The 22,838-nt window shown below is 33.8% G+C and overlaps 1 protein-coding gene and 1 long non-coding RNA gene across 4 annotated transcripts; one reads left to right on the top strand and one right to left on the bottom strand.

Annotated features, from left to right (window-relative positions):
- The first annotated feature begins 7,264 nt into the window (after window positions 1-7,264).
- Tret1_14 (facilitated trehalose transporter Tret1) lies at window positions 7,265-19,235 on the top strand. 3 transcript variants are annotated; one of them, XM_054225155.1, is made up of 5 exons: window positions 7,265-7,818; window positions 16,918-16,993; window positions 17,405-17,566; window positions 17,642-17,893; window positions 17,982-19,235. In XM_054225155.1, the coding sequence occupies exons 2-5, from the start codon at window positions 16,948-16,950 to the stop codon at window positions 18,899-18,901; spliced, it is 1,380 nt and encodes a 459-aa protein (XP_054081130.1). In that variant the 5' UTR covers window positions 7,265-7,818; window positions 16,918-16,947; the 3' UTR covers window positions 18,902-19,235. The 3 variants fall into 3 exon arrangements, with proteins under 3 accessions (XP_054081130.1, XP_011182542.1, XP_011182540.1); XM_011184240.3 differs by lacking the exon at window positions 7,265-7,818 and adding an exon at window positions 13,164-13,372; XM_011184238.3 differs by lacking the exon at window positions 7,265-7,818 and adding an exon at window positions 13,164-13,372 and having other exon boundaries at window positions 16,800-16,993.
- LOC128919805 (uncharacterized) lies at window positions 7,658-13,001 on the bottom strand. Its single transcript, XR_008469940.1, has 2 exons — window positions 12,239-13,001; window positions 7,658-11,205 (listed from the first exon to the last, which is right to left on the bottom strand). It is a non-coding gene; the product is annotated as an uncharacterized LOC128919805 (long non-coding RNA).
- Window positions 19,236-22,838: the final 3,603 nt, after the last annotated feature.

The following is a 22,838-nucleotide window of genomic DNA, read 5'->3' as shown; positions in this document are numbered from 1 at the left end:
ATCTACACGGGTATTCATATAAATAATATGTTGTATAATATATATTATAATCCTCTTTACTTTATAAACCGTACACACCACTCCTCGCTCGCGTATTTTAAATTACAGAAATTTGCAAAGTAATTCGTTTTTACAGAGATAAGACCCCAGCTTGCCAGATCCATCACGCGCATTAAGAGTATCGCGTGAATTGGAAAGTGCATGCCAATCAATATGCTAACGGCAGAACAGCCAAAACAACTCGACAAGTCGATTTATGATTTAATTAAGTAGACGATAAGCGCCAATGAGATTATATTGCAAATTATGCGATTTACTTGAATAAACGTCGTAAGAACGAAATCCGTAGGAATTTTTTTAAATATTTATTTTTCTGAGATTTTCTGAGGCGTCAAATGTCGAATGTTTTGAAAAAATCCTCATTAGTCGTACTATACGCTGAGCAACGCCCCTCTTTGCTGTTATCTCAATATGTGCCGTTAGTCTAACGCTTAGTACATTTACGTATGCATAAATCAATTTAATTTGACTTTAATTAGCCGTTATCTGCAATTACATCGATCGAGCCCCGATTGCGGGGCAAATGTCTAAACAAAAACATATGTACATATGTATATAAACACAATATTGCGCACGTAAATTTGACTTTGGAATTCAACAATCCCTAAGGCAAAATAAAAATTATGAAATACTTGCAATATTTTTTTTATTTTAATCAATAACTGAAATGTGCTTTTCCCCGTAGCTGTTATCTCATAATGCAAATGGAAAAATTATCACCTTCGTTACTTGAAAAATTGAAATTGATTAGAGCTGAACTCCATGAACCTTTTGCTATTTTCTATGGAAATTATTTTCTAAATATATGAGGATTTATTCTTTGACGCCAACGCGAACGTAAGCCTCACTGCAGACTTGTTTTCAATTAGTTATTTTCTTCGTAATTTTACTTTTTAGGGTCAATGTCAGTGTTCAACTAAGCATTTGTTAAATTTTTTCTAAATTATATTCTCATACCTTGTCATTACAATAGAAACGATTAGGTATATACAATAAACACATTTTAATAAGAGAGAAGCCTCGTGTCGGTAATGAGCCCTTCAGCTTATATTCTCAATCCTGGACAACTTTCCCGAAGTTAGTTTTGATATTAATATTACAAGACAGCATTTTTGCCCCTATCAATTTTAGGAGACTTTTGTGCCAGATACTTCTCCGAATAAAAAATTAAACCTAATTATTTTACACATACTCGCTTACCAGATCTATATCTACAAGTTGCAAATCAGAAAACAACCCAATGACTATTAACAAAAGGATCGTATATATTTTTACGATTTCAATATTTCAACCGTTTCTAATCTGCTTCTGATACCCTTTACTCATACATATGTATATATTTGGGAGCACCACTAAATCTAACTAACTAACTGGTTACAAAACAAAGTTTTAATACATAAAGTTCAACCACCTATGTTGTGACATCAATGAAACGTCATCTAACTCAGATCAAATTTCAAAGGTCGAAGAGTTGAAAGGACAGAAAAGGTTCCACTTTTGACGTAGGGCCTTATACACCTAAACACCGAAGTGCTTTCTTTTATATATTTTTTAAAATTAATTAATATAAGCACATGCTTTTCAATACTAAACTAATCAGCTATTTACGCAGCTGCAATTTTTCAATTTTGCATTTTCGCTGAATGCACAATACTTAATATAAGCCAGATAAGCGTCAGATCCCGTCGTACAAATATTCGAGTAAACTACATATATTTTAATCGTATCTGGGTTGCATTTATTATATTAAATGTCATTTGAAAATTGCAAATAACGGTTCGTGCAAAAAATATTATAAATATTGGCGAGTGTAATCTATGTGATGTAATTACAACTACAGGGCAGTTCATATTATTTATACATACATCTTACTAATTAAACTAAATAGGGTATGATATTTGCAAAAATAATAAGTAAGGAACTTAATTAAATTCGGCATAAAGTTTAATAGAATAACGAAAATCGTCATATATAGTACATGAGGGCCGAAGTAATTCCTGAACCGATTTCATTCATTTTCACCAGCAAGATGCACTATATCCAAGACTATACGCTCACATAATTTTGCTAAGATATCTCACATATCAACCAATACATCTTTGCGGAATAAAGCACATCGTATTTTTGAAAAACCTACTTCTATATGGGAGCTAGGAGATGTTATGACCCGATTTTAATATTTTTTGGAACAGAGACACACTATTAGAAGAAAACAATTTCCTCTGAATTACATTAAATTATCTGAGAGATTTACCCAAATTTTCGGTTAAAATTTACCCTTTGGCGCTGAGTTCAATATGTTCGATATCTGGGGAATTGAAAAGTTATAGTCCGTTTTCGACAAGTCAGAGATGATATGCATCTTCATTGGTTCCTTATGTATATATTATAAAATGAACGAATCAGATGGAATTCAAAATTGAGTTACATGGGAAGTTGTCGTGGTTGTCAACCGATTTTATCCATTTTCCACACGAACACACTGTAGAAAGTTTGGTTTATATAGCTTCATTGGTTTGCGAGATATATACAAATAACCGATTTGTGGGCGAGGCCACGCCCACTTTCTCATACAAATTATACCCAAATATGCCCCTTCCTAGTGCGATCCTTCATTCCAAATTTTACTTTAATCGCTTCATTTATGGCTTAGTTATGACACTTTATAGGTTTCTGGTTTACGCTGTTTCTACTCGTCACCTTATATCTAACTCTTTTTGCAAGAACTCTTTGCCTAATGATGTATTTAGTTTTCCAACAAAGTTTTAATAATACTGTATAATAATAATACTGTTTTTCCTACTTTTAACAGTCCTTAAAATATTCTTTGAAATTTTGATTTGTTCTTAGCAATTTTGAGACGCATTTGTTATAATCATACATATACATACATATAAATACCAAGAATTTTCACATACGTATACTTAAATGTTTCATTATCAGGGCTTTGACATTCGCATTGACACTTAGTCGTCCCTAATTCGCTAAACAGAACTGACAATTGGTCACATAAATAATTACAGTAATTATTTGCGTTTTAGATGCGTTGAGGAAAACACAGTTTGAAAGTTTATAAGCAGCAAATCATTGACTCTATGCCCACATACCTACATGCATACAATCAAACAAACATCCATCCATATATACATAAGGGGGCAAGTGTGATATTTTGTAACCACCTACCTTTATAAATATACATACAAACATATTGTATATATACATATGTATCAACATGTGTATAATTAAGCGTTTATTTATATGCTAGTAGCTTTTCAGACACTTTAAATGTTCATAACTACATCCGAGCTATAAAACTGCAAATTGCTCAAGTGGCGGATAATTCGAAATTAATTTACGATACTATTTGTATGTATTTTTATATATACATAACTATATGTTTGTAACGGAATGATAATAAATCGATAGTATTAAAACCAGACAATGTTGAGACTCACGTGTCTACAAAAGTTGTAAGTACTAAAAATACATATACATATGCATGTGTAGACTAGCAAAAGTTCTTCGTTCAAGTTATAAAACAACTGTAATAAATAAATTTTGCATTTACATATATGACTTACACATCTGTATACTTTAAGCGTGTACTTGAGTCATTTTAATTACTCGAAGTGTACACAATATATCACAGTCTTTCACTTTTTACAACTTTTTTACTGTAAATACGGGCTTACACTATTTCGAATTAGTGTTTTTGTTATCTCTTTAAAATTAAAATGAAAATAACATTACAATGGAAGAAGGAGAAGTGCTCTACGTTTATTCTTATTGTTCAAATGACCTGAGGGACAATGAATTCAGCTTAAAGGGCTATACCAGTGTAACCCATGAAAAATGTCGTGATTTTTTACAGAAACTACTAACTCGAAGTAGCACATAATAAGGTATATTTTCAGCTACATTTAACATTTTTTTTACAAAAATATTGAAAAATAACGGAGTTATGTGCTGTCTTCGGAGGTGCCAAAAAAAGTTCCCCAAATGTGTAGCTGAAACAACAAAATGGCAAAAAGGTTTTTTAAAGTTGAATATATTTCCTATACAATGACCAACGATTTTTGAAAAATTTCAAAAATTAACCCAATTCTCTGTTCTGTCCTCTGGTTCTGAATGTAAAAAAATTGTCGTTTTTTAATGCCAAATTGACAATTTTCAACCAATCAATCCGATTTCATTGGTATAGTCCTTTAAAAGTCGAAAAGGTGGGTTATATGAAATCGATGGGATTCGATTAACAATTGTCTATAATTTCAACAAAAAGCGTCACTAAGAGGAACTATTGAATAAAATGGCAATCTATCCACTGACATCATTTTTCCTAGATATCGGAAGAGTATTTCAATTTGTCTTCTACAATTCCCTAACGAAAAAACTGAAATCAGATGAACTGATGTTTAATAATTGGAAATAACGACTTACGGAGGCAGACCTTAGGATTTTACGAATTGAAGGCAGCGCCCCATCCCCTTTAGGCTCGGTGTCGTCTATCTTTTAGGGTTACCAAAAGGATGCCCCAAGGCGATCCGCAATACATCATAACAAAGCCTATACTTCAAGTTAGTTTCTATTTGCACGAGAAAATAGGCATTATTCGGCGACATGAAATGGTGTACGAATTGTTGAAATTCCTTTATTAGAAAAGGGCACCAGAAAGAAGGAATTTCAAGAATATTTTAATCGGTAAAAAATATATATAAAATAGCTAATATTGATTATTTGAAAAACCACCGATTTGAAGTACGACGGTAGTCAACGAGAAAGCGCTATCTCTGTCTTCTTGAGTTTTGTATCCGGGAAGTTGTAATCAAGATTGGGGTGGGATGCTAATTTTATCTAAGTAAAAATATCTACAAGCGCCATGATATACATAGATTCAATTGTTATACAATTATTTTTTTCTTGTCATGCAAAATATTAAGTTATCGTTTCCTGCTCTCTAAACCATTCGAACAACATGCATGCGCCTGTCTCGTGTTTTATTGAACGAATTGGTTGAACCATTGAAAGATAAGCAGTCATACTATGGTAAATACCACCGGCGGACAGCCTTCAAGTGGACAACCGCTTTTGCAAAGATATGCAAGTGTTCGCAATCTGTGCAGAAATATTTCCATAAATATTTCCATAATATACTTAATTAATACATATGCATTTGTTCTTTATCTGATCGATTAAACTTCCATTGCTTATAAGGGTGGTCCAATAAGTACTTAGCCTCAATCTAATACTCAATACTAATATACCTAAAAGGACATGAATTTTGTATATGTAACCCGAAAGTACACCGTTAAAGATGGGGTGAGTTAGCTGAGACAGTAGCCATCTCAAAGGAAGGAGGATTAAATACTACAATATGTTTAAAATATTATCCAAAACCATCGAATCGGTCAGAATAAAATTCTAAAAGAAGTTTGGAAGTTCCGCCCATCAGGCACGTCAGTTTGAATGTAAAACTTTAAACGTGTTTATTTCAAAACTCAATTTTTTAAATCGGTAGTAATGATTTTTCGAAAAGTTATGTAGCGATTTTGTTCTAATTTTGCACACATCAATTTTTTTTAGAGAATATGTATACTGGAAAATTTTACCAAAAAGGTGTGTTTTTTTTTGTTAAAAGTCTATCAAAAATACAAATTGTGATATTTTCATTATTCCTATTCCTGAAATATTTTGGGTTTATTGATTTTGGATGATCAAATAATGAGTTATGCTATCTACGGCAAGAGCTTGTTTTTTATACACGTCATGGGATATAAGATACCAAAGCCTGAGTTTTCGGAATTTTAAAATCAAAATTTCAGAAAATACTGTTTAAATATGTATTAGCCGAGACACACATGCAGTAACAATACTACTGTTCGTACGAATACCAAATGAGTGTCACCAAATACCATGGTCATGTATCGCCGTATTTTGATGGACGTATGTGACGGGCTTTTAAGATACATTTCAACTACTTCTGTTTTTTGTGCAGAAAATACATATTTTTGCCATTTTTTTGTAATGTTAAAAATTGCTTTCTCCATTACCCATATGTAAATATTTATTGTTAACATTTTTTAAAATATCTGATGTCTGTGAAACAAAGTTGGCAAATCGATGTGTGTCAATATACGTAGTTAACACAATACCATAATACTTTTATCATGTTATTTTTACCACATGTGTTTCTCGGGTATATCTTTGATATGTTAAATCAACCTTTGGGGACGAGTAAAAAATTACCGATTTACAATAGTTTATAACAAAAACGTGCTTGGCACCCGCGGAACCTAACCCCTTAATTCTGTATTTTCCAAAAATGTGACGTTTTATGGGCGAAGTACTTAAAGGATCACCCATGTATATATACATAAGTATGAATTTCCATATTTTATCTTTACTATTAATATAATGAAGAATTTCTATAATTATTTTCTCATTTCCTAACCTCAATTGTGTAAGAGAATCTTTCCGGCAACAAACATTTGATACAGTTTATCTGGCGTACGACATGTCGCATACGTCACCTCAGCGTAATGCATTCGTCTCAACTCTCCTAATATGTACATTAAGTCTGCCTCAAGACAAAAACGCATTCGATTGTCAGACGATTGTATGCGACAATAATTGCCGTTACCGACATTCACACACACCGTTCATGTACTAACACCTGTAAACAATTTGAAATGTTTGTCGCTCGTAATTGCTTACAATCTGGTATGCGAGTTTTTTGTTGCTCCAGCTCTACAAGTGTACAGACAAATACGCGTACAATGGCAGTAAAAGCTTTGGGCGTTTGTTGGTAGCAAGAAAAGAAAAAAAAATAGTAAAGGAAACGAGTGTTAAAAAGAGCAGCTTAAATAATTGTGCGCCAAATAACAGCTGAAATGAGCCAACTCAAAAGCGCACTTTCAAACTCACACACACACTCACGTAGTTGTACTCACACCAAAAAATTAAACGTAGCAAAATACGAGCTTAATACAAGCAGCGTACAATGTAAGCGCCGATAACAAACAAAACAACAATAAAACAAAGCTTGCAGCGCCGCTCAAACTCAACTCAACAACCGCAGCCACAGCCACGTCGGATAGAAATTTAAGTTACAGCCGAGTTCATTTGAGCGAACGCCCCAATCTCTGTTTAGTTTATTCTTAAGCGTGATAATTCGAACACTGCAACACCACGGCTTTTTGTTATTGCCCGCTTTATCATTTTCGCAACACAAGTACTACTACTTACAGCGCTCTGATAAAGGAAAAGAAGCGCGTACGCGAAGACCGAGTTTAAATCCGTGAAGATTCTTCTCATACACTCGCTGCGACAAGTGTGCGTGAGGGCGTGCGTATGTGTGCGTACGGCGACGCGCCGTTGAAATTTTCGAAAAGACTACAAATACTGATAAACTCGGCGTAGTGCGAATCAGACTGCGTCAAACGGTCACATCGGCAGTGCATCTTTGCGTCAGTGGTTCAATAATTCAGTGAAGCGTCAGATTTTTCGTTGTTTTCTTTATTTTCACTTTTATTTGTTGTTGCCTATTATTGCCTTTTGTTAAACTATTGCGGTAAATAGAAAAATTGCAGATCCTCATTAGTTGGCATGAGTGCAATTTAAATATTTACTTTGTTCGGTCGATTTGTTTTTTTTTTTTTTTTTGTTGCTCCTATTTTGTAACAAATTAGTTTTATTGTGTTATTGTAGAAAAAGTGTTTTATTTTGTGCGAAAAATTATTGTGCTAGGCGCGTAGTTGAGTGGTGAGTAAAGTAATGTGAATCAAAGTGGAGCAGAGTGTGGCCGAGTGGAATGTATGAAAGCACAATGGGTAAGTAGCAATTTGGCAAATGGAGGAAAACGGCAATAAAAACACTCGTTTTGTGTTTGCTTTAACACTTTTACATATGTTTATACAATATTATTATTTACAATTGTATGTGATGTATATAGGAAGGAATTCCACTTTTACTTTATTAAGTAACATTTATATCGACGTAAATAAAAATAAAATTAAATCACTTGCCTTCATTGTTAAAAAATAATAAACAGCACTTCAACTTACTTACATACATAAAATGTTAGAAAACAGTTGCGATTGTCAAAGTGAATGGTAGTGCCGATAAACACAAAAGCTGAATATAGCAATCACGGAATAAAAAATATAAATTATTTGGTATTATTATTATTATTATTTGAGTTGAAATCCGCCTATCCCTCTGTACAGAGGACCATACTTCGCCTACTTCCCATAGAAGACAATTTTGAATTCCATCTGATTCGTACTCTTTACAATATACACATCATGAAATAGGGAAGATAGCGGAATAAAACTTTACGCAAATAAAGTATTTGAGCTGTGACATGGTATGGTAAAATTATCGATATCGGACTATAACTTTTCAAGGTCTCTGACATCGAACATGAAGAACTCAATGCCTAAGGCTAATTTTTCACCGAAAATATCGGTAAACCTCTCAAATATTTTAAAGAAATTAAGATGGAATCTTTATCTTCTAAGAGTGTGTCTCTGTGCCAAAAATGAGTGAAATCGGATCATAACTTCCCTTAGCTTTACATACCTAATATAAGGAGTTTCATACAGCCGGTAGGCTTTATACCATATATATTGGTTAACATGTGAGATATCTTTGAAAAATCAAGTGAGCGTATAGTCTTGGATTTATATTTACTTGGTTGCTACTTTGTTAATTATTAAACCTTTCATACTAGAGTCCATACCAGCTGAAATAGCTTTTTTTATATTTTATTTTTTTTTTATGCTAATTGGTCGCGAGTAGCTTGATTATATCTGACAAATGGCGAAGAATATTAATTTAAAACCTATGGCTGAATGATTTTGGGGAAAATAATTTCTGAAATAAATGGCTTAATATATCTAAAAAAAACTTTTTTATAATCAATTGTAATTTTCAATCACGAACCTTTGAGTAGTCCGAGGCAAGTAATCTTTTTGATTTTTTTTATATTTTTATATTTAAATAAATATAAATATTATGATAACATTCAAGTAATTTTTTATATATTTTTAATTTATTAACTGGTTTTTATTGCAAATTTTTATATAGAAACTTCTTACGAGATCACAAATACTTTCTATATTTAAATATTAACAAATTTTAAGTCTATTTGTTTTGATACGTTGAGAACATTAATCATCTATATTTACTCAATTAATGACCATTTTAGACATTCATGCAAAAATAAAATAAAATTTAAAATCGATTAAAATTAGCGTTTTTTTTTTTTTGATTAAAACGAAATCGAAGATTTGCATTTCATAACATTTAGAAAAGGTCAACATAGTTCGTTTCATTAATATACCAGTGGCTTTGTAAATTCTCTAGAACCATTAACCGGTTTGTATTCACATTTTTTTGGGGTAATTATTTTTAAATAACACCATGGAACAATATTATATTGCGTTTGGAAAATGTTATAAACAAATATTCGCATAAAAACGCACGTAACGTGTGATTGAAATTGTTACTACGTAGCTTTATTTGGATTTGAATCCCAGAGTTTGATTCTAGGAATGTAAGACTAATCTGATGAATACATTGTATCTAATCAGTAATAAGCTTTCAAGAGAAATCTTTCAGACAGCGCATGAAACTTTTAGAAAAGGTTCCTACCGCATGTTATAAATATATGATCCTCAAAGTTATGATATTTGAAGTAAGAAGTACTACATTCATATTATGCTCAGTATAGAAAATGTAATCATTCTGTATTTGAATTATTAAATGCCTCAGAGAGATATATCGAGAGACTTTTGTAAATTGATAATGATTCTTATTATTATTTTTTAATACATAATCTAAGGGGATTTACCAGAAGATCAGGATTATCGTTTCAACTACATAAATACACCCACAAGTACATTGTTATAGATAAAATTATTATAAAAATTAACCGACACCGACAGAGCAGCAGATTTATCTTTTGCCTTTGAGTAGATGAGCACTTATTCATAGATATGCCAGAGTTCGCAATCAATGCAGAAATATTTATATAGTATATATATAGTAGGTGTAGTAGTATGAGCCAATAATTGATCAATATCAATATCATTGACCGCAGCAACCAACATTTTAGCACCGTCGTCTTTATATAGTATAACACGATTGAAAATTAAATTCATATCTTTACGAACAAAATTTAAACGCTAAAAGTCTTTTAAAAAATACGTGAATATCAGAACATTATCATATATGTAATACTATGAGTAGAGTTTCAGTTTTTTATCTTTAAAAGGCCTCCATATAGCTGAATAGGACCTGCACATAGCGACCAGGAAGTTCTAAACACTTTACTAGTTATTATAGTATTGCTAGGCAAAGTTGTGAAAGTTCTAGCTTCATATGGTGTTCCGAATCGATCTCAACTCCCAAACAAGAAAAAAATTAAGTCATTATTGATCAAATACGAATCCCTTTAACATGGAATATTACTTTGCTACATCTCTAGTTCCTACTTCTGTAAACGCGTCTTTGAATAGTACGGGTTTTAATATGTTGAAATCGAGATCGACTCTTCAGAATGCCAACATAAGTTAATTGGTGACTGGGATCTCCGTTTTCCTCAATCCCATACCCGTAAGTTTTCACAATGTAATTAGGTGGAAAGCACTGAAATATTATTACCGCATAACTTTTGTATTTACACTAATTGTAATCAAAGAAGTAAAACAAATTCTGATTCGACTCTCATCATTGAGTCAGTTTCTTTGAATAGTATGAGTAACACATTTATTTACCTCACCTTTTGGCGACTATTGCGCGACCACTTGAATGGGCGCCCACTTAGTTACTTACCTCAACGGAAACATACTCAAATTTTCAAAATGTTGAGAATTTGCTGCAACAACATTAGAGAAATGTAATAAAACGTAAACTTTTCGCCTTTCCACAATTTACAAAAATATTTATTTTCATTTGCCAACAACAATAATAAATACATAAATATGTATGTGATAAATACAAAATCTCCAAAATGTTTATATTATTCTATTGCGGTGATATGCAGTAGCGGAAAGGGGGCGGTAAAAAGGTAGGCACGTGATTGACAATGCTATATTTCCACAAAGGAATGCAAAGCGAAGCAAATGTGTTCTATCACTATGAAAGCTGAAATTTATAAACACACACACACATACAATATCTAGTTAAATACGTTGCACATATATATCCGTACTAATTTCACATAATTCAATAAAAATAATATTTTGTAATTGCTATGGGGATCGCTCAAGTAATACTGTAATGCAGCGCTGCATATATTTGCTGTAATTGTTGTTGTTGTCATAGAAGTATTGGTGCCGTTGCAGGTGAGTGCTTTGCAAATAGTTTTGACGATACTTCAACTATTCAATCAACGAATTGTTTACGCTCCCACCCTCACCAAATGACGCCAATTCTCCGATTTTCAATGAAATTCGTGTCGCAAAATTATGAGAATTTTATAAAAAAAACTTGCTGAATAATGAAGGGAAAAAACATTTCATATGCTATCAACTACTGCTGCGTATCACAAAAACATACTTGAGTTCCAATGAGTGATCGCGCTCTTCAATAAGAGTGGGTGACCACAAGGTACGAACGTCAAAATCTGGAGCACGGACTCCAACGAATCGCGTCAATCATTGGTACAACCCCCAAAAGATAAAAAAGAAACAAAAAAACAACAAAAAGCTAGTGATAAAACGAAAGTTCGATATTTTGCTATTGTTAAGATGATGTGAATGATATAACCAATTACGTATGTGTGATTTGAGAAATCCAGAATTTTTTTTTAATTTTTAATCAGTAGAAGTAAGAAAAATAACTTTTAGAGGTTCAGGAAAAAACTTGAAGTTTAACCATTGATGCGTGTTGACAAAGGATGGATATCTATTTCTTTAGTAAGTTTCCTGAAGAATATGATCCGATAATTTACCAAAAAAATGGCTATTGTTCGTCTTAACGACGCACATAGGAGCATTTACCCTCAAAAACCGGACAAAATTATTTTAAGTGATTTTATGGACGAAAATGCATGATTGAATATAATAATGCAATATATTAAAATAAAACAAGTAAGGAAGGGCTAATTTTTTTTCGAAAAAAACATGATAGTACATTAACTAAATTAATTTTTATATTATTAATATTAAATACATACCATGCTGTCCTGAATCCATAACAAATATTTCCAAGAATTCCGTTCACACATAAAAAAAACCACTTACAATCTCGAGAACAATGGAGAGTTTCGCGAATAATCATGTGCATTCTGAACGAAGTCTAGGTTTCGACTACTTGTGTGGCAATATAGCGGCCTGAAGGTCATTCATTTAATCGGTTCATTGTAGATCGGTGAATTTTGTAATTTTCAATTTTGTCCGGTTTTTGAGGGTAAATGCTCCTATGTGCGACGGTTCTATAGATTAGCTCAGATACTCGTCAACCTATCCTTCCAAAAAAGGTGAATAAATTTAAAGAAATCACTTATACTTCGACCGAATATCACAGCAGTGTACGAGATTTCACATTCGGTTCAAGTGATGAGTTTTATCAGTAACTGCCAAAAGCTTCTTGAAACGTTTGCAAATTCATATTACCACTTTCCACTACATACGCGTTGGCATTATGAGTGCTCTCACCCACTGCGCATAGTCAGTCGCATAATTATTATCAGAAGAACAAGTTCACCATACATTCCTCAACGTAGGCACTTACGTACAAACATACGTGCACTTAACACACGCTTATCGCTTCTTCGGCCCAATTGAACTTGACGAATATGCCAAACGATTGCTGATTGGATGCCAATTGTTTGTGTGCGTACTTTTGTAAGCAGCGACAGCGCTGTCAACGACGCGGTCAGCGCTAGTGCGCCCACTGATAAGCGCCCACAATTAGACACTTATGATAATGGGTAGCCTATAGTGTAGCCAAAGATCGTGCATTACGATCGTTAATGATCGCGTCGCGTTTTAATCTGCATCGACGCAATGTAAAGAATCTACAATGTAGAGCACCATTTATTGATAGCGAGATGTGTCGAAAAAGCATTTAAATTGCGTCCGATTTGGAGCGAATCTATCATTACGTTACGAATAGCGGCCACAAAAAGGTGGTCCTGTGAGAGTAAAAGTAAAAGTAAAAGTGTACTACATATCGTATTCTGCCGTTGTGAATATTTACTTCACGTGCAAGGATCTTGCTAGATACACGAATCTACGGTAACCGGTATTAAACGTTTCAAAGCCATTAAAAAGGATACCAGTGAGCACTGCGGTTATACATATACAAAGTGAGATTTCTATTTTTTAATATTTATTATCTCTATAATACATATTTTCATTGAGCTAATTTGTGTGGCGCAACATTATCAATTCAAATTACTGCAAATACTTTTTGAATTTCATACAAATTGCGAATTGTTTTGTTGTACGCGAATTCTGTTGCAAATTCTTGTGCTTTGCTGTTTAACTTTAAGTGTTCATCTCCTTGCTTTCATCTTAATTTTGTGTGAATTCTTCAGATTTCAGCGCTTCAATTAAACGCTTGCTTTAAATACTTAAATATTCATTGCACACGCGTCCTAGCTTTGTCGCTGTTGCATACTGTTATTTAACTGTAACTATGCACTATATACATGTGCGCTTAGTGTTATGCTTGCATAGCGTGCGAAATTAAACGCCCACATGCAATTATTTCTAATAGCCCGTTGCCAATTTAACGTTATAAAGTAGCGGTGATGAGGTGCGCAAAACCGACAGATAAGAAAGGTTTCAATCCAGGAAAAAGTGAAATAAATTAAGTAAAATGCATAAAAATAAATATATTTAGATGCAAATTATTCGCATCCCAGAAACCTGTCTTAATTGAGAGAACTCAAAACACTTTAAAACAAGAGTGAATATAAGGATTTAAATTTTTGGTAAACACTTTTAGAATGGAACGATAAATAAATTAAATTAAATATTATATATATTAATATGTTGTTATTGTGTATTTGGCCAATATTTTTTAGTTTTGAATTATAAAATAAAATTCTGAATTAAATCAGATTAAATTAATTATTTATAAATAATATTTGAATATTTTTTTCAAATAATTAAAGTAATAAGTTACAAATAAAATACTTAAAAAGCTTTTTAAAGGTCGAAACATAAAATTAAAAATATTTTTCACTCTTCCACCAGAAAGATACCCGAAATTAAAAAGCAACACACTATAAACTGTTTCCATTTCAAAACCAACCAACCAAAAATACAAAAGTCACCATATATGTAAATATGTATGACAAAGTTTGCAACGCGCGACCTATTATCTCAAGTAAATCAGTGTTTGGCTATTACTACTAGCTCGTAAATTTATTTATCACTGAATAGCGTACAGCCCATCATTTGATTGCTGCTCTATCTCATTAATAATGCTACGAACGCACAAGCAGCCTCACAAACACGTTCACAGCAAATTTTTTGATTTTGCGCATGCTTGACCCTGCGCTAAGCGTTCAAAAATTTTCCATTCAGTGCTTCCCCTCGTTTCGTATATCGCCACACGGTGTGTACGAGGCGATATGCGGCGCATAATTGCCATTGTTATGAACGCCAGATAGTAAACAGACACAAGTGGAAAATCATTTCGATTTTCGGTCAATCGAACGCGTTAATCAATTAATGAATCAGCTGCCGGCGTTTATCGAAATAAGCGTAAACAGGTTGTCCGGAAATCAGTTGTGATTACGCTGTAAGTACGACGCTGCCGTGCTGTAGTATCTATAGAATTTCAATTGCTTGTCGATACTCAATATTTTGATATTTATGCTTGTACGTAATTTGTGATATAAAGCTACATACATACACACATTGCTGTGCACATATGTTTGCACTTCAAAATTATCGCCTTGGATTTTTTCCATATCGATATGTAGTGTCAATGAAAGTGCCCAATTCGCTTAACTGGACTTATGCATACATATACATACTATATCTAGAGACAAAACGTGTTCGACAATTCTTACAGCAATAAAAGAGTTATTGACACTGTGAGAACAAACGCTTCGCGTAACGTTGACGACAAGCTTAACTAATAAGACTAGAGGCATTAGTACACAACACTTAAAATTAAGTAATTTAGCTATACTTAATTTTAAGTACTTAATTTTAAGCCTAGCACTTAATGCCGCGACATAGGATTACCACTAACATACATATGTATGTATGTATGTGCTCACTTAATCCCGCAAATTATATTGTCTTTAAGATACTTTCCAAAAATAGCCACTAGCTACTCGAGAATAGCATATTCTAAGCATTATGATATTTGTTTTGTCTGCTCGCGAGGCATAAATAGATATGCGAATTATGTACACAATTAAGATGTGATAAAAATTGAGTCAGGTATTAACAGCAGACAGTGGAGTTTAAATGGCTTATGAGTGTGTATCTTATCTGATGGATGTGTAGGTGTCAAGTGTCACGCAGGCAGCACGCCATCTGAGTAATGAACTACCGGCTTTCCTAAATTACCAACAATTGTGCAAACATACACAATTTTGGCACCAAGTCCAATTAGCTTATCACTCTGCAAACGTCTCAGCAGTGACGTTTCACACCGATTTAAACTTTTATTGTCTTTTTATACACGTTTATCACCTTCTCATTTCTTAATCGCTGCGTAATGATACTTTAATAGTCGCTTATCACTGCTCGGGCTACAATTTAATCATTTGCTTTTAGTATGCTCACTATCGTCATTTACCACGTCGATGGACATTATCAATGAAATGTCCAGTAGCGCGGAAATCTTTCAGCTGATTCATTAAAAAATCGGTAAATAAAAATCTTATAAAATTCCATGGAAATTTTAGTAGGAAATTAACCAAAGCAAAATCTAATCGACCAATAATAGCAGGCAACACAAAATTTTGCCACAGGTTTTGTTTTGATGTTGGTAAACAAGCTCAAATAATTTAGTGTCTGGCTGAAACCAAAATTTTTTTTTGTTTTTTTTTTTTTTTATTGAACTTTAGACATTTATATATATTTCAATGTTGTGATTATATTGACTATCTTTAGAAACACTTTTTGCAAATCAAGTAAGAAGGTGAATGATACTAAATCATTAATTAAGTGAATCCGAGCAATTTAACACTTAATTGTTCTCAATTAGAAAAAATTAACTAATAGGCAATAAAGTGAAAAAAATAAGGATTTTTAAGCGATTCATACAATGGAGTGTGTAAATTAAAAGGAAAAAGCGTTTGTCTAGTCAGAAATCACTCCAAAAGGATGAAAGTAAAATTATACCAACAATACTCAATTTAAATGTGAGCGTTAAGCTTGTAACATCTAACGTCAATGACGCACATTTTGGTCAATGAAAAAGAAAGAGAACAATATCATAATCAAATCTGAGCAATTAATTCAATTAGTTTAATTCATTTTAAATTATTTTGTATTATTCAAATTATAATTTTTTTTTTTCATTTTATTAAAAAACCATTATTTTTCTATCTATTTTTATGGAAATAAAATTGTAATAAAAACTACACAATGACTTGACATTAGTCCAAGCGCTAATTACTTATATCACATTACGTTTTTAACAAGTCATTAACGCTTAGCTTAGCTTTACTTGTTTGTATGTATATATGTATTTATGTATGTATGTAGCATATGATCATTTTCAAGCAATTCATCATCAAATGTGTCTTTCATTCATTTCAGCTATTAGCGCTTTGCTAGTAAACGCCGTTGTGCCTTCATACATAACACTCTACTACTACTAATGCATTCAAAAGAACAACACACACAAGTCAAGTACAGTGAAGTAAGTCCTTTTCAGATAAGCGACGGATTTACACGCAATACCAGAATGGAACCAGTGAAGACTATTCGCATTTTTATCGCCGCAATTGCTGGTGAGTAAATCTCGATATTAAAAAATCTAAATTTTTGTGAAAAAATTCCAATTTAGTGATGAGCTGAGTGGTGCCAAATTGCGATGATTAAAATTTTTGTTTTTATTCTCAAGCCAAATACTCTTTCTAAAAGTTTTCTAATATTACGTTGCTATGCCAAAGCATTTTTTAAAGTAAATAAACAAGGAATTTAAGAAGATTTGTGTAAACTCTTACACAAAAGTAAATATTTTGCAAAAGTGCACTCTAGATGCACAAACAGTGACCAGGCCTCTTGCACCCGGTTCCGATAAGCCCACTTAAGTGCATCGATACTTATAATTGACGTCAGTTTATTGCCTTAACTGCTTATCTCTCTCGCCGTTGTTAATAACTGCTGCAACTAAAGTGCAATTATTTGAAATTTTACAGCAAATATCTCAGCCTTTGCCGTGGGCACTTGTCTCGGTTGGACGTCCCCCATGGTACCGAAACTGCAGGCAGAAGTTCCGACTGACTCACCACTTGATCGTCCCATCACCATCGAAGAGAACGCGTGGATCTCATCACTTGTGGCTTTGGGCGCTTTAGTAGGTATGTAGATCGCTTGCTATCTTACTAAATCGTGGTCTAGAGGCAACCTGTACTCATTTACTTTCATTATTTTAGCGCCCTTCGTTGCTGGTCCGCTCGCCGATAGAATTGGTCGTAAATGGGTTTTGCTCTCAAGTTCGGTATTCTTCATAGTAGCCTATATTCTTATGATGTTCGCTAGTGAAGTTTGGATTTTGTATCTGGGACGTCTCATACAGGGTTTCGGTGTGGGCTTTGTCATGACAGTGCAGCCAATGTACGTTGGTGAGATTGCAACTGATGCGGTACGTGGCGCAACTGGCTCTCTAATGCAGCTGTTTATTGTCTGTAAGTATCAATTAGTTTTGACTATTATTTTCTTGCCTTTTCCTCTGTCATATGGAATACATACTCACGTATTTTTTCTTCTTTGCAGCTGGTATTCTATATGTTTACGCTATTGGTCCATATGTCTCGTACGTAGCACTGCAATGGTGCTGTCTCGTTGTACCGGTTGTCTTCGATGTTGTCTTCTTCTTCATGCCAGAGAGTCCTTACTATTACGCTGGTAAAGGACAGAAATCCGATGCGTTGAACTCACTCCAATTCTTACGCGGTCAAAGCCTTGATGTTGTACAAGATGAAATGACCACTATTCAGGGAGAAGTTGAGGAGGCTATGGCCAATAAGGGTACCCTTATTGATCTTGTTAGGAATGTGGGCAATCGCAAGGCGCTCATAATCTCTGCCGGTCTTATTATTTTCCAACAACTCTCCGGTATCAATGTTGTGCTCTTCAATAGCCAGTCGATCTTCGTCAGCGCCGACACCGGTTTGGATCCTGCCATTGCTGCCATCATTATTGGTGCAGTCCAAGTTGCCTCCTCGGGTTTGACACCCATCATTGCTGATCGTTTGGGCCGTAAAATCATTTTATTGATTTCGGCATTTGGTATGGCCGTCGGCTTGGCCGCATTGGGTGGATTCTTCTATGTACAACAAGTTGTGGGTGATGCCAGCAGTATCACTTGGTTGCCTGTGCCAGCTCTAGTGCTCTTCAACATTGTCTACTGCGTTGGCTTCGGTCCACTACCATGGGCTGTGTTGGGCGAGATGTTCCCAGCCAACGTTAAGTCAATCGCATCTTCTATTGTCGCCTCCACTTGCTGGATCCTTGGTTTTGTGGTGACACGCTGGTACCCCGCGCTCGATGCGTTGGGTTCATACTACGCTTTCTGGTTGTTTGGCATCTTCTGTGTTGTGGCCTTCTTCTTCACACTCTTCGTTTTGATGGAAACCAAAGGACTGAGTCTGCAACAAATTCAAGACAGATTGAATGGAAGACGATCGAACTAATTTGGAAAATAAGGGGTGTATGGTGGCGGAGGTATTCACATCCGCATACTGTAAGATATTTTATATGTGAATCTATATGGGCATAATTCTATATGCTCTTTGTTCCTTATTATAATGGTGATAGCCTCTAATGAGGTGCCGATCAGTGCGGTGTTAAGGGTTACTGAATGAATTCGCTTCAAAAAGTATTTTTGTCGCACACCTATATGTAATCTTAAAAGTATTTATAGTCTGTAAGCAATTCTAGCTGAATTTATTAAATAATTTTAAATTTATGTATATATTTATGAAATAATGCAATAAAATCGATATTATGTTATAAATACCAAATGTACTCAAGTTTGTTTTGGAAATGAATATACAGTGATCCCCGCTTAAGTGCCCCTCTGTTTAAGTGCCTTTCCCGCTTAATTGCCTGTAATATTTAAGACTACCGGTTCCGACCGATTAATCGGCCTTAGCATCGGCATCGGCCAAATGTAGCCGATTCTTTCTACTTCCTTTGAATAACACATACATTAATTATACTCTCGCAACAAAAGTTGCTAAAGAGAGTATTATAGTTTTGTTCACAAAACTGTCCGTCCGTCCGCCCGTCCGTCCGTCCGTCTGTGCAAGCTGTAACTTGAGTAAAAATAAGATATCTTGATGAAACTTGGCACACTTATTTCTTGGCACCATAGGAAGGTTGCTTTCGAAAATGTGCAAAATCGGACCACTGCCACGCCCACAAAATGGTGAAAACCAAAAACACATAAAGCGCCATAACTAAGCCATAAATAAAGCTATGGAAATAAAATTTGGTATGAAGGATCGCACTATGAAGGGGCATATTTGGATGTAATTTTTTTGGGTAAGTGGGCGTGGCCCCGCCCGCAAATAAGATTTTTATATATATTTGATATATCTCGCAAACCAATAGAGCTATATAAACCAAACTTTCTGCAGTCTATTTTTTTAGCCATTTCCTTATACAGTCCAAAAATGACAGAAATCTGATAATAACCACGCCCCCCTCCCAAACAAAGGTTAGTTTGAAAATGACTAAAAGTGATTTAACTCACTAACTAAAACAAGTAAGGAAGGGCTGAGTTCGGGTGTAACCGAACATTTTATACTCTCGCAATTTATTTATTTAACTTTATTTATATTATATAATACACAATTTGACCCACATATTCGTCATATATATTGTATAAAGTCCATTGAAAGTTGGAAACCATAATATTAGGTTAGAAGCACCGATGTCCTCGTGTTCGATATATGGGGCCTTAAAAACCTATGGTCCGATTTCGGCGATTTTTAGAATGGGGCTGCCACACTATTAACATAGTATTTGTGCAAAGTTCTGCATCGATATCTTCACTAGTGCTTACTTTATATATTGTAAAGTAAACGATTTAGATTGTCTTCAAAGTTCTGGTATACAGGAAGTAGGCGTGGTTGTGAAGCGATTTGGCCTATTTTCACAACATATCTTGGGATGTAAGGAAACTATTACAAACCAAGTTTCATTGAAATCGGTCGAGTAGTTCCTGAGATATAGTTTTTGACCCATAAGTGGACGACGCCACGCCCATTTTCCATTTTGTAAAAAAATCTGAGTGCAGCTTTCATCTGCCATTTCTTATGTAAAATTTAGTGTTTCTGACGTTTTTCGTTAATGAGTTAACCCACTTTTAGTAATTTTCAACCTAACTTTTGTATGGGAGGTGGGCGTGGTTATAATCCGATTTCTCTCATTTTTGGACTGTATTAGGAAGTGGCTAAAAAAAACGACTGCAGAAAGTTTGGTTTATATAGCTCTATTGGTTTGCGAGATATATGCAAAAAACCTATTTGGGGGCGGGGCCACGCCCACTTCCCCAAAAAAATTACATCCAAATATGCCCCTTCATAGTGCGATCCTTCATACCAAATTTTATTTCCATAGCTTTATTTATGGCTTAGTTATGGCAATTTATGTGTTTTCGGTTTTCGTCATTTTGTGGGCGTGGCAGTGGTCCGATTTTGCTCATTTTCGAAAGCAACCTTCCTATGGTGTCAAGAAACAAGTGTGCCAAGTTTCATCAAGATATCTTAATTTTTACTCAAGTTACAGCTTGCACAGACGGATTTGAACTCCACTCTTCACCCTGATCACTTTGGTATATATAACCCTATATCTAACTCGTTTAGTTTTGGGTGTTACAAACAACCGTTATGTGAACAAAACTACAATACTTTCTTAGCAACTTTGTTGCGAGAGTATAAAAATATATAAGCTGATTCGTACTATAGTAATAAGGGTGTTATATGGGTAGATTTCACTAGGCTTGCAAAAGCTAGCTAAAAAAGTCTTAGTTTGAGCTGAACACGTTTTGGATATGAAGAACTTTAATATACTATGCTATCGAGATTGAAGATATGTATCACTTTGGTTTCACGAGAAAACTCAAGCTCTTGTTCCGAAATGTGATATGGCCGCATTCACTGGGCGAGAATGTTTTAATAGCTTTGTGTGAATGACCACTTACAAATAATTCAAATTTATCTTGGAATACGCTTCAAAACCCCATTTTATGCATTTTTGCATTTAGTTCCGAATACAATGTCGAATATTTTAATCACTAAATACAGTAGTTTTCCGAAATAAGGAATATTCGTTTTAACGAAAACCGTTTATAATGAACCTTAAACATCGGTGATTTGTACTCGGTTTAACGAACAACATGAAGAAGACATATGAAGAAAGAGAAAAAAATCAAATAGCATAGAACTAGAATTAAAAATAAAACTTGAAAAAATTCAAAAGAATAGAATAGGTCCATTTTGGAAGAATTTACTGGATTTGAATTTTTTTTATGGTTTTTAATTTTTTAACAAATAATTAATAAAACAATTTATTAAACTGCAATTTACGGATACTTAATTTATTTTTATTGAATAACATACCTGAATACTCGAATTAACGATAAATTCGATGTTACGAACAGACCTGACAATCAATGTGTTCGTTATTTCGGAAAACTACTGTACTTAATTTTCCTTTTTATAAGTTATTTATTTATTTATAAATTAGGTAATTCCGCCTTGTAAATAATAATTATTTAAGGCATAGTAACAAAAGAAGCTAGTGAAAATCGACTTTTTTAGTTGTTTGACCAGCATTTCTATGAGAGTGGCTTAATGAAATTACATTCAAAATGTCAAGTTATCGAACAAAACTACGCATACATATTTGACCTAAGCCTAGAATTATTACGTATTATTGGGTAAATAAGGATAATATAATTATTATTGTGATTTGTGTTAATGAGATTGTTTGGTCGATTTTGATATACATATCACTGACATGAATCAAAATGTAGATAAAACAAGTAAGGAAGGGCTAAGTTCGGCTGAAACCGAACATTATGTACACTCGCTATTTATTTATTTAATTTTATATGGTATACATATATGACAATCAGATGGCCTTCAGAAAGCCTGTTTTGGTGCAATAGACGTTGAAGCAACACTCAGTCTGTGGAATACCAACAACAGAGATTTTACTTTTTAGTTTTTACCAAAAAGTTTATGTAAACAGGAATCAAAAAATAGTTTTTAAACTCAAACAGTCTAGGATTCTAAAATAAAGAGAGGAAGATATAAAAACTTATTATCGAGGTTTGTCCATTTCTGCTCAAACTACTCTACAATATAATGACTTTCAATCTTTGTACAATTTTTTATATTTCTGGTACTTGGGTATTCCGAAAATACCACGTTTTATTGCATAATTGAAGTAAACGCGAATTTTTAGCAAATGCAAATATTTTGTTTTTGTTTTTTTACCTCGACTACTCTTCATCAAAGGGAAAGCACAAAAGCTTACCGTAATCAATCTCAATCTATCAATCAAGTGGCCACTAAAAAAAGAATGATACAGCACAAAGAGAGAAAGCTATTGAATTTG

The sequence above is a fragment of the Zeugodacus cucurbitae genome, chromosome 2 (assembly GCF_028554725.1).
Source record: "Zeugodacus cucurbitae isolate PBARC_wt_2022May chromosome 2, idZeuCucr1.2, whole genome shotgun sequence".
Classification (NCBI taxonomy): Eukaryota; Metazoa; Arthropoda; class Insecta; order Diptera; family Tephritidae; genus Zeugodacus; species Zeugodacus cucurbitae.
The sequence above is the reverse complement of the archived record's forward strand: the minus strand, read 5'-3'. Positions and strand labels throughout refer to the sequence as shown.

Bases quoted from the DNA above. Each gene is read 5' to 3' on its own strand.
- Tret1_14 (XM_011184238.3), top strand. From the start codon at position 16,861: ATGCATTCAAAAGAACAACACACACAAGTCAAGTACAGTGAAGTAAGT. The intron at 16,994-17,404 runs GTGAGTAAATCT...GAAATTTTACAG, and splicing joins TTTTATCGCCGCAATTGCTG to CAAATATCTCAGCCTTTGCC. The intron at 17,894-17,981 runs GTAAGTATCAAT...TCTTCTTTGCAG, and splicing joins AATGCAGCTGTTTATTGTCT to CTGGTATTCTATATGTTTAC.